At 39.8% G+C, this 11,573-nt stretch overlaps 1 protein-coding gene across 2 annotated transcripts; it reads left to right on the top strand.

Moving 5' to 3' along the window:
* Window positions 1-1,177: 1,177 nt before the first annotated feature.
* LOC148017501 (protease Do-like 1, chloroplastic) lies at window positions 1,178-10,766 on the top strand. 2 transcript variants are annotated; one of them, XM_087662436.1, is made up of 8 exons: window positions 1,178-1,890; window positions 3,515-3,637; window positions 3,742-3,913; window positions 8,839-8,876; window positions 8,973-9,171; window positions 9,368-9,520; window positions 9,769-9,903; window positions 10,009-10,766. In XM_087662436.1, exons 1-8 carry the CDS (start codon window positions 1,391-1,393, stop codon window positions 10,078-10,080), a joined length of 1,392 nt encoding a protein of 463 aa, XP_087518562.1. In that variant the 5' UTR covers window positions 1,178-1,390; the 3' UTR covers window positions 10,081-10,766. The 2 variants fall into 2 exon arrangements, with proteins under 2 accessions (XP_087518562.1, XP_087518563.1); XM_087662437.1 differs by having other exon boundaries at window positions 1,760-1,890; window positions 3,496-3,637.
* The last annotated feature ends 807 nt before the right edge of the window (window positions 10,767-11,573 follow it).

The following is an 11,573-nucleotide window of genomic DNA, read 5'->3' as shown; positions in this document are numbered from 1 at the left end:
AAGAAGAAGAAGAAGAAGAAGAAGATGATGATGATGATGATGATGAATAAGTAGTCGAAGTAATTCTCAATCTACTTTATGAGTTATTAATTTATATAATGTCATAGGCTCCGTATAGGATGATAATATGCATGCTATGATAGGCTCAATGTGAATAGAAATCACCATTAAATGTGTGTCTTTGAGAAACTTGGAGAAATGGTTGTAAGGGTTATTTGAAGATATAGTTTAGGCTTGATCTATTAATGTTGCTATTCCACTTTCTATATATTAGTTAGTGCCACATCCCCATGTATTGCATTTTTATGCATTCAACATTGTATTAGTCTAAGTTGCCAAAGCTTTTGATATTTGGATTATGTTACGTATATCAACCTTCTATGAACCCTCTTACCACATGAAACATGCTTTTAAACCCTAATGATATGAAGCATCAAGAGAATACTAGTATGAAGTGTCGTGAGAATCTAGGCTAGGAGTGCCTAGTATCCCCTTAATGTGTTATTTCTCTTTGGTTGCAAAGAATTAAGCGAGGAAAGTGCAGCCACACTTCCTTCTTACAAAGTGAGTTTGCCTTTATACAATAGCTTCAAGAATTCGAACCCATCGAAGAGAGAATATGTGTCATAGAGTGCATATCTCTCTTTTTTTATTTTTTCCAAGTGAAATGTAGATGCCACAAGCTTCATGAGTTTGACGACGAGACAAAGGAATGGGAGCCTACTATATTGGGAGGCAGCTATGTAATTTTTAAAATGATCACTGCTGTTTTGAGTGATGCCACGCATGGACGAACGAGACATTTTACGAGTCTTGTTCATCAAAGTCACAACGCGTGGCCCAGAGCCTTTCATTTTGAGACTAACTTTGAAAAGTGCTGGAGCTACCGCCCATTATCGGTGACCTGCAAAGCAAGAATCAAGCTCACTGCCTATTGTAGGTGACATCCCAGCTTAATTTTGCCTAAGAAAGAGAGTGACCAAGAGTGCAGGTAAACTTGAAGAATATCAATGGACGTGTAGCGACTCCTCCAATTTTAAGTTCTCCTAGTCGAAGGCACAACGTGTGGCAGCACTCTTTGTATGGTGCGTGCACCCTTCATTCTCTGGGAGCCATACTTGCGTTTACTCACCAAAAAATAAAATGCGAAGCGGCCAGCAGCTCCTTCCGGAGGTTGGAAATACCAAGGACAATTCTACACAAAAAGAGATTCTAAGAGAGATCTGGAAGAAAATCACATGCTGATGCAACAATCAAATTTGCGAAGAGGCGGTTATTCCGGAAGCTTCCTGTAACACCGGTGGCATCACTCTTATGAGTACACTGCACAGTCTTCCCTTCAAGTCAGCAGACAACACATAGAGAGAGAGAGAGAGAGAGAGAGAGAGAGATGGCCATGGTCTCCCCCTCGTCGCTTTGCCCCCTGCTCCGCCCTCTCCAATACCCCTCCCCGGCCCCTGCTCTCTCGTCAAGGCCCCTCTCCAGGCTCCCCACCCACCCTCGCAGGCTTTTTCTCTGTGTCGCTTCCATCCATGAGGACATCCCTCACTCAAGGAACCCTACCCTCAAGACGAGCCTCTCGCATTCTCATCTTCTGGCAAAATCACCACCAGCAGCTGCCACGCAGGAGAAACCCGTAGATGCTTGGGACAATGCTTTCATGAGCTTGCAGGATGCCCTTGATCGCATCTCCAGGACCTTTTGTTCTCCCAAAATCCCTGTTTGGCTTGCCTCTTTGGGAATCGCACTTGCCCTCATGGCCACAAGCTCGGATGCTCATGCCTTTGTTGTTGCTCCTACTAAGAAGTTGCAGGGAGACGAGCTCGCGACCGTCCAGTTATTCCAAGAAAACACGCCTTCTGTTGTCTACATCACCAATCTTGCTGCCCGGTAAGTGCAATGAAACATGTCATCGAGTGCTTTCGCTACTATGGAGTCTCTGGATTTCTTCATTGTGGAGGAACTTTATGAATCAGCAGTTGACCATTATTTATTGTATTGGTAGGTAGTGTTAAATTCAAATGGCGAGGTGAATGGTAGCAGGAGTAGGCATATACTTTTGTCATTTTTGTGCAAGGGATTTTATTATGACCTCTTCATCCATTGATAGTGGTATAGATTGTGGTAACACAGTCAATTGCCACCTTCCTGTCAAGCATTTGCTTGGGAATATCAATGTTGACACTTACTGCTAAATACACTGTATCTGACATTGTACAATACTTTCATTTTGGTGTTTTCTATGGTGACCAATCTTGGTTTCATTTCAGAACCTTGATTTCTTAATGCTTGCACAATGTTTTCATTTTTGTTTATGTTATGGCAAAACCAACCATTGTTTCAATATGCTCATAGGAAGCAAGGTTGTAGTGCATTGAGTTCTTCTGTTTAATGTAGTGACATACACGGCCTCTTAATGTGCCAGGCACTTTGATAATGCAGAAACTTTTATATCACAAGCTAAACAATTAAACAGAGAAAGCATGCACGATATCACTGTAGAAGCCTCGACTTCAATGAATCGATGTGATCAATGGTAGGAAATGGAGAAAGAAGAGAGTGACCAGGGTATATTGTAGTGTCAATAGGATTCACATATTGTATGTTGAACATCCCTGCCTATGCTTTGCTTTCTATGACATAGCAGTGTAGTTTTTACTGGCCTATATTTATACAGGGTGCTGTAATCTGCACATGTGTGATGGTTACATTTGCAGTATAAGTGAATATCATTTCAAGGAAAAGTTGCTGGTGCCACAAGGTTTAGCTTACCTTTTAGACCTGACACACCTGAGATCTTAAGTGCTATGGGTGACAGGATTGCTAGACCTGCTGAATGTTAAGATTGATAAGGGCGGGGCAAAGATTGGAGATATGGTACTCCATGTGCTGGTATAGTGCTGTGACGATATGTGCTTCTGCATACAGGATTGAGATGGAACTGTCACAATAGCTTGTCTGCAGGGCTTATCCAATTGTGGATTTTCTTCTTTGAATCACAGAGGCTTGTTTGTGCACAAGATGTTATGCCTGGTGTGGAGCTTGTAGTGAGGTGCATGTGTATCTTGCATCAACTTGACTGCTAGAGGTTTCGCGATCAGAAAATTTTATCCCAGTAAGTTTCTGCTTTGGCAATGGAGTTCCAGGAGTGGCTGATCTTTGTAATTCAAGATAATATCTATTCTTCATATCAATTCCCATTTCATGAAGAGAAAGACTAGTTCGCTTCTATTTCTCACTCCATTCGCTGAATGGTGAAGCAGTTTACACAAATCAACAATTAGTTTGAAAGACATCATTGAGGATTATTATGATAGCTGTTCTTGGGTCCCTCACAGTCATGCATTTGCAATATTTATACCTTCCATCAACCTCGGTTTGATTAATAGAGAGACTACTTTGTTTCTGTCTTACTGTATTTGCTGAATGCTGTAGCAGTTCTAACTTATCAACAATTAGTTTGAGAGACGTTATTGAGGATGATTATGACAGCAGGTTCTTGGGTGCTTCACAGTCGTGATGCATTTACACTTGATGTTCTTCAAGTACCTCAAGGCTCGGGTTCTGGATTTGTGTGGGATAAAGATGGACATATTGTCACGAATTATCATGTAATAAGGGGGGCCTCTGACCTCAGGTAATGTGAGGCTCTATATGTTAAACTCCTTTCAGATGTTGATTCTTCTACCTGTCAAGGTTAGTAGGTCTTCACATGGTGTACTCCTTTCCACTATGCTCCAGGGTCACACTTGGTGATCAATCTACATATGAAGCCGAAGTTGTGGGCTTCGACCAAGACAAGGATGTAGCTGTTTTGCACATTGATGTTCCTAAAGACAAGCTGAGGCCCATTCCCATTGGTAGTTCAACTGATTTACTAGTTGGTCAGAAAGTTTATGCAATAGGCAATCCGGTGAGTGTCTTGTTTCCTGTATCATTCAGAAGGATTTCTTCAACTGCCTTAGTTTGCTGTGTTCTCTCCCTTGAGTTAGTGAAGTTTGTTTTATGTTTTGCAATGTACAGCAAGTGAAACAAGTCAATTCTTATTAGAAGCTGTAACTGCACAGAAAGTGAAAGGGAACTAGAATGGAAAGTTAGAATTTTTAACACATTTCTGTGCACAATGTCCACAAGGCTTTGTCGCACGTGTTCAAGATGACACTGAAAGTTCCTAAAATCTGAATGAAATACTGAAAATTGATTTGGCTGATCTGCACTCTGCACTTTGCTATCTTGACAAGTGGGTTTAACTAGGGCCGAAGCACAAGGGCTGAGCAATGATGCTGTTGTAATTTGAAACTTAGCTCCTTTCTAGAGACTCTTGAAGCACTGTCAGACTTGATAAACATCAGGTTGGCCCAAACTATTTAGGGAAGATTTCATACATGTAATGGAATATCTAGTCTTGGAAGAATGCCATGCAGTAGATTGTTTCCTAATAACATTGTGCTTAATGGAGGGGTCTTTGAAGGGATTGTTCTTTCTTGTTCTTTGAGGCAAGGATGTCCTCTCAACCCTTTATTTTCTGCTTTGGTCACTTGTCTTGTGTTGAGTTTGTTGGATGAGCTTGCCTAGTATGGAGATATGATGGGTCATAAGCTTGCCTAGGATGAGGATATTGTCTAGTGGTGTGAAGGTTGTTGGTCAATCATTGGCTTGACTCTTTTCATGTTTCTTTGGGCTGAGAAACATAATCTGGCCAGAACTATTGCTGCTTGGGCTTTATTTGGATTAGCAATGGGATTGCACATTAATATGCAAAAGCCACCTTTTTTTAGTTGCACGACAAGAGATTTCACTAACTTGGGGTGGCAATGCATGATTGTTCCTAGAGGGATGATTACTAGGTATTTGGGCTACTCAATTGCAGTTGATGTGGTACCTAGGAATATGTTGGGACTGGATAGTTTGGTCATATAAGGGATAACTTTATATATTGGAAATCTCCATTGCACATTTGTCTCCAAGTGGTGCAAAGTATTATGGTTAGTATGATATTCTTCTTTCTATAACTCTTAACCTAGACTCGAAAAGTTTTTGGATGAGTTGTTACAACCAATTTGTACTTTTGTTGTGGAAGAAACAAGGAAGGAGCATGTGTCCTACTTTGGTCTCTTGGGACTATGCCACCACTCCAAAGTGTATGGGTCGGACTACTCTTTTAGATGTCAAGAAAAACACAGTGCCTCTTCGATTAGCTCTTTTACAAGACATCTATTGCAAAGGATAAGGTAGAATAGGGGTTGGAAGGCTAATGTTGAAGACAAGTATGGAGACTTGTAGAATACCATGAAACTATAGGTACTAGGAATCCCCTCTCAACTTTGGAGGTGATTATTGAAGAAAGAAGAGGAGCTTGATATTGGATCTTAGTCTTTATGCATGATGATGAAGATGAGGATGAAGCGCCTCGACTTGAAGAGCAAGGTAGAAGTCATCGTCACGATAGTATCAAGAGAGATGTTGCACGATTTGCCTTGGGAGGGGAAGCTTCCATGTCAATAGAGAAGTAAATCTCCTAGGAAGATGGAACCATGAAAAAATGGTGCATATCCCATGTCTCCAGCCGAGAAAGGACCGGTGCAAACCTACATGTTAGCTCTACATTGAAATACAAAACCTTGCACGAGAGATGAGAATGTGTAAAATAGAGGTTAGTAATGAGATGCTCTTGAGTGATCGATCGGGGGTATTGGGGTGGATGCTCATCACAGCCGTCCCAAGGTGAAAAGAAGCGCTCACTCATGGGAATGTGTAAGACATAGTGTTAAAGGATGGCATTTTTTCTAACGATGTATCAGAGTGTGAAGTGAGGATAGGTGGAATATGGTGTGGAGAAAGAGAAGGTGGGAGTGGAGATGGAGGATTCAATTCCTAGTGTGTTGGATGTGGGAGCGGAGTGCAATCCAAGGTTTTGGATGAAGAAGAGAGGAAATCAAGGTGTGAATTGAAAATGGGTGAGATGGGAGGGATTTGAGAAGATTGATTTACATCCTTAATTGAAACAAAAGACGTAGATATACGCGATGAAGGATGTTTGCTTCGAGAGCTCTCTCTATTGAAGTCATAGCAGCAAAGAAACGTGCTTCTATGAGTTTAAAAGTTATGAAATGTTTATTGAAGTAAGAAACGTTTTTGACAATAAAAAATGTGAGTGTTTTAAAGAAAAAGTTGGAATCCAAAAACATTGTTTTTTTGGCAAAAATTGTTGGGCAATGTTAAAGATGATGATGATGATGGTTGATGACTCGTGAGGGCTCAGGATTTTAGATGAAAGACTAACTTTTTAAGGATTTTGTTTAGTTATTGGACTGTGTCAATCTAGTATCTATTCTTGTCTTGAGAGTTGATTATTATACAACTTCAGTCTCATTTATGTGTTATTTATGATATATTATGATTTGTTTTGGATTTTGATATTTTGTCAATTTGTTTTGGAATGAGAATCAGAATGTTGCAACTTTACTCAGTCCATATTGTACATGGGCTATTTACATGTTTATTTCAATTTTCTTGGTGTGATATGTATGAATCATAATGTTGAAGTTCCAAACCATACTTTGACATCGGGAATATATAACGTTTTGTTCTCAATTGACTCTCATGTATTATCACTCAAGCTATGTTAGCCTTTCTTTGTTTAAGAGTGAGTGTCATAGAAGTTTAGAACCCTTTTCCCTAATTAAAACTATAAAAAATCTCTATATAAAAAAACATGTGTTTCTTATTTTACCCCCTCTTCAAAGAAACTTATGAAACATGTTTTTGATGTTTTGTTTCCAAATGTTTGTGATGTTTCTCATTGCTATGATTGAAGTTTACATATTAAAAATCATCCGAATCCTACACACCAAAAGGAGAAGCAAGAGAGGTTTTTGATTCATACAACTAAAAGGGGTTGTACAAACTTGACACTAGGCTTGGTTGAGATGAAGAAGATGGTCACTGAAACAAAGCAACACAGACAATGACGTGCAAAACTCAAATCCTAAAACACAAATACAGATAAAGAAGAAGACATTGAAGTGAATGAATTAATGCAGCAAATGAATGTAAGAGTGTATGGAATGCTTAAGGGTAGAGTAGCGAGTGTTGGAGTTTTATGACACCTAGCAGTTGAAGTTGCAAATGCAAGTAGGACAGGTGTGGCAGATGCTGGCAATGATAGATGAAGACAAATATAGCTGTAGGGAGGTCACCAAGTAGCGGAGCGGCAGTTGGAGGGTGGTCGTCAGGTGTTGGGAGAGTTGATGGAGAGTTCGTAGCAATGGTGAAGGCTAGATAGCCATTGAGTGGAAGTTTGATGGCTGAAATTTGCACGTGGGAGTGAGAAACCTGCACATAAGGATAGGGCTAAATGGTGGGCAGCTTGTCTATTTATAGATATGGAAGGATCCTCCCAAATCAGGGTTTTGTATGTGGGACACAAAAACTCTCTAGAACTGCTCCCTGTTTAACAAAACTTTTGGTAATTTACTGTTTTGGGGTTGTTTTAATGAGCTAATCAATGGGTAGTGAATTTGTAACTCAACAAGTGCGATGCTTCTATTAAGAGGCAAGGTTTTCTCCCGGCAATACACGTAGTCAGGCTTCTTTCTGGCATACTTTGACTTCTACCAAAAGAATTAAATGCCCTAAGTTAGTTCTATTATTACACTCGATCTCTTCTCGGGAAGACCTATTGTTCTTTACTTGTTGGCACCCACCAGAGTTGAGGCAAAATGACAATTCCTTATGAGCTCAAGTGTTGGCTGTTTTTAGATTGCTGCATTGGTGAGATAAATCATTGTTCAAAGAGAAGCTGAATAGAATGGCATGATTAAGTCTAAAGACGGCAAGAGAATTTGCTATTCTTCACTGTGCAAGACTTTATTTTTTTGTCGTTTGCAGTAGTACTTTTGCATATCTAGAATAGTAGGCTGTTGTGGTTTAGGTTGAAGGAGAAGATCGGGCAGCATATTCCATTTCTTGATTTTGAGGCTTGTGATCCTTGGCAAGTTTGGAGCTTCACTTATCCTGATGCACTTTGTGGCTTTCAGCAAATGTAAATGTACCATAAGAGGATATCAGATTGCTACAGCTATGGATGTACAAAATGGCAGGATTGCTACAGTTATGGAAGTCAAAGGTCCCATGTTAGGGCAATGTTTTTCTTTGGAGATTACTTATTGGAGGCCTCCCTATTGGTGATATAGTGCGGTGATGCAAGACTGCGGGTGGCCATTGTGCATTTTGTACTACATGTGGAAACTGCATCTCTTTGTTTTTGTTTCTTGCCTGGTTGCTAGACAGATTTGGGATTTTATTTCTAGAGTTTGTGACTTCAGCAACATCCCAAAGAATCACTAATTGCACATGGATCTATGGAAGATTACCCCAGATTGTTACAATGCAGCTGCAACATTTTCATTTCTTTCATGTCTTGTGTATTAGAAATGCTTTTATCTTTGAATCTGCCTTTGGAATCCATGGTCATATTGGTTGCATTAGAGGCTTATTGTTGTGGCAGGTGGCTTCTATGATATCAGCAGGGATTGTCATTTGTAATGTGGCTGCTCCATGGTTAGAGATTATTTGCACAACTTCAATCACTATTCGTGTGTGACAGTGCAGGATACTCTGTTCAGGCTTCAACAAGTTTTCTCTTTCTTGCTATCATACTTTTGACTCTTTTTTGGCCTTGTTTTTCCCAGTGGTGTATACAGCTCTCACATGCTGGCCAGGGGCCTCTTGTAAATCTGATTATTCTTTAATTTTATCATCCTCTGAGAGAGAGAGAGAGAGAGAGAGAGAGAGAGAGAGAGAGAGAGAGTATATTCTTTTATCTCATGGTTTCAGTTTGGACTTGATCACACATTGACAACCGGAGTGATAAGGTAAGTTTCTACCTAATGCAATAAGTTTGTGCTCGAAGTTAAATCGAGGCCTACTTGAGGCTTATCAGATGCGGCTCTTTTATTACCGTACTGCAGTGGTTTGCGAAGAGAGATAAGCTCGGCTGCAACTGGCCGTCCTATTCAGGATGTTATTCAAACAGATGCTGCTATTAACCCTGGCAACAGCGGGGGACCCTTGCTTGACAGCTCTGGGTATCTGATTGGCATCAATACGGCAATCTATTCTCCATCTGGTGCATCAGCTGGTGTTGGTTTTTCAATCCCTGTTGATACAGTAAGTACAGCTCTATTTTGAGGTGCAGCTCTTATCTTTTGAAGTTTTTATGGCAATTGCTCCAAATTTTAAAGTCCTTATAATCCTCTTCTTCTTTCCTCTCTCTTTCAAGTGTCCATATCTGTTGTTTCTCTATGCTTGTCAGTTCTCAGCCATGTCTCCTGTAATGTAAACATTGTTCTGCTGTTTGTTGAAGGTCAGCGGCATTGTTGATCAATTGATTAAGTATGGCAAGATTACTAGACCTGTTTTGGGCATCACATTTGCTCCAGAACAATCAGTGGAGCAACTGGGTGTGAGTGGTGTCTTAGTTTTGGATGCTCCCCCTACTGGCCCGGCTGGAAAAGCTGTATGCCTCTCTCTCTCTCTCTCTCTCTCTCTCTCTCTCATCTATGCATGATAATACAACTACCGGTTTTTTCAATTCATGGCAAGTTGTACATGGATCAGCTATACATTTTGGTCTCACAGGTCATTTTGGCCTCTAGTAGATGTTAGAGTGTGACTCTCTCTCTCTCTCTCTCTCTCTCTCTCTCTCTCTGAGTCTTCCCGTCTGTCTGTGTCTCTCTATGTTATGTCTGAAGCTTGATCTTCCAGGGTTTAAGGCCTACGACGAGAGACCCTTATGGACGCCTTGTGCTTGGTGATATCATCACATCTATTAATGGACAAAAAATAAAGAATGGAAGTGACTTATACCGGATTCTTGATCGGTGCAAAGTTGGAGATACGGTAAATTCTGAATTTTGTCTTCGTTTGTGCATCCGTCTGTGGACTCTTAAGCTACAAGATTTCTTCTGAGCTCTAATCAATGAATATGTTGTGGTATGGGATCAGGTGGCAGTGGAGGTTCTGCGAGGTGATCAGACAAAAGACCTTAAGGTGACTCTAGAGAGCAAATCAGACTGAAGGGTGATGTCATGGCAGTGCTTTGTGTACTTCAAGGAAAGCCTGTTTGTAGCCCGATGTCATATACACAACCAATGCGAGAGAGACAGAGAGAGAGCCTTCAACACGGCTACATTCGTGAATACATGTATTACAGTAGTATATAAAACGGATGTGACCTCCTTGAATGCAAGTATAACCATTTCCCACAAGCAGCTTCCCTCTCTCAGGACTTATAAGCGAAGAGACCCCGTTATTCTGGAGTGATGGGCTGCCTAGAACTCGCAGAATTCCATCTTACTCCACATACTTGATATTGCGCAGAGTCAGACAAAGCTTATAACAAAGTGAGTTGGAGATACTCAGCTGTCCAAAGGTGCAGGTTCGGCCCTAAGTCTGTCTAAGGTGGGTTAGAGCCTTATTTTACTAATGCCATGGTCATGGTGTCCGTGAATGGAAGCACAACCACGACCTTTTGCCTGAGGTGATGAGCGAGTTAGGGTTATCCATTGGCCCCTCTCGCAGCAGTAGTAGGAAGGGTTCCTCGAGAGTTCTTCCCTTGCAAGATGGCATCGTGCATTTTGGCTAGGGTAAAGGGTAAAGGGGCCAATAGATTCTCATCTAACAATCCTCCATTATAATTTTTTTTTTCGAGTGAGTTGCATAAATGTTTTTTAATGGCCAAACTATTTATATTATACAGTGCTCAAATAAAAAATATTAAGATATTTTGATATTTTTTATCAAGTAGCCTTAATTTCAAATGAAAGGTTCGTAAAAGAGGGATAGTGAGGGGCCGATAGAGTGACACCCGAGGATGCATTGGTTTAGGGTTTTACAAAATCTAAAATATAATAAAATTTACATGGCTCAATTGTTTAACTTAAGTTAAGCTCATTAGTAATTTTAAAAAATTCATATTATATTGTTAAGTAGTTAAAAAAGTCACATCTTTCTTGTAAAATTGTCACTCAATTGGGGTGGGGTGTGATTTCCTTTTGGAGGGCTTTACTTTATTGGCCCCTTTACCTTAGATGCTTGCTGATATCAATACTTACATAAAAATAGTCTTTACTAGGATAGGTTTGTATTCTTTCTTAAAGAGCTATCTACAACCTTGCTTGACTTTAAGGTCTATTTTCAAAATATGGCTTTCGAACAATGTATATAAAAAATGTCGTGTTTAAAAAAAATATAAACTTACCACAAGCAAGCTTTTAAGTCAAAATCACTTAATAAAAAAAGTTGTTTTATATGTATTATTATACACATGAGAAAATACAATGTATTTATGATATTTTTGCCATAGTTATGTACTTAAAATCTTTATGATTGCTGATGAGAGAAGCATGCTTGGGTGAAATAATTGTCGAGCATGGTTCATTTAGTATCTTGTCTTTATAAAATATAAAATTAAATCTGTTTTAAAGTTTCTTTGACAAGGAACTTCAGGAACTTTATTCTAATATATGAATATAAATTTCGTATTGTTTCAAGTTTGAACAACAATGTCA

Source organism: Lygodium microphyllum, chromosome 22, assembly GCF_053477565.2.
Source record: "Lygodium microphyllum isolate KBCC chromosome 22, Lygodium_microphyllum_v1.1.10, whole genome shotgun sequence".
In the NCBI taxonomy this organism is placed as follows: Eukaryota; Viridiplantae; Streptophyta; class Polypodiopsida; order Schizaeales; family Lygodiaceae; genus Lygodium; species Lygodium microphyllum.
This window is presented reverse-complemented; position numbering and strand designations above follow the sequence as displayed.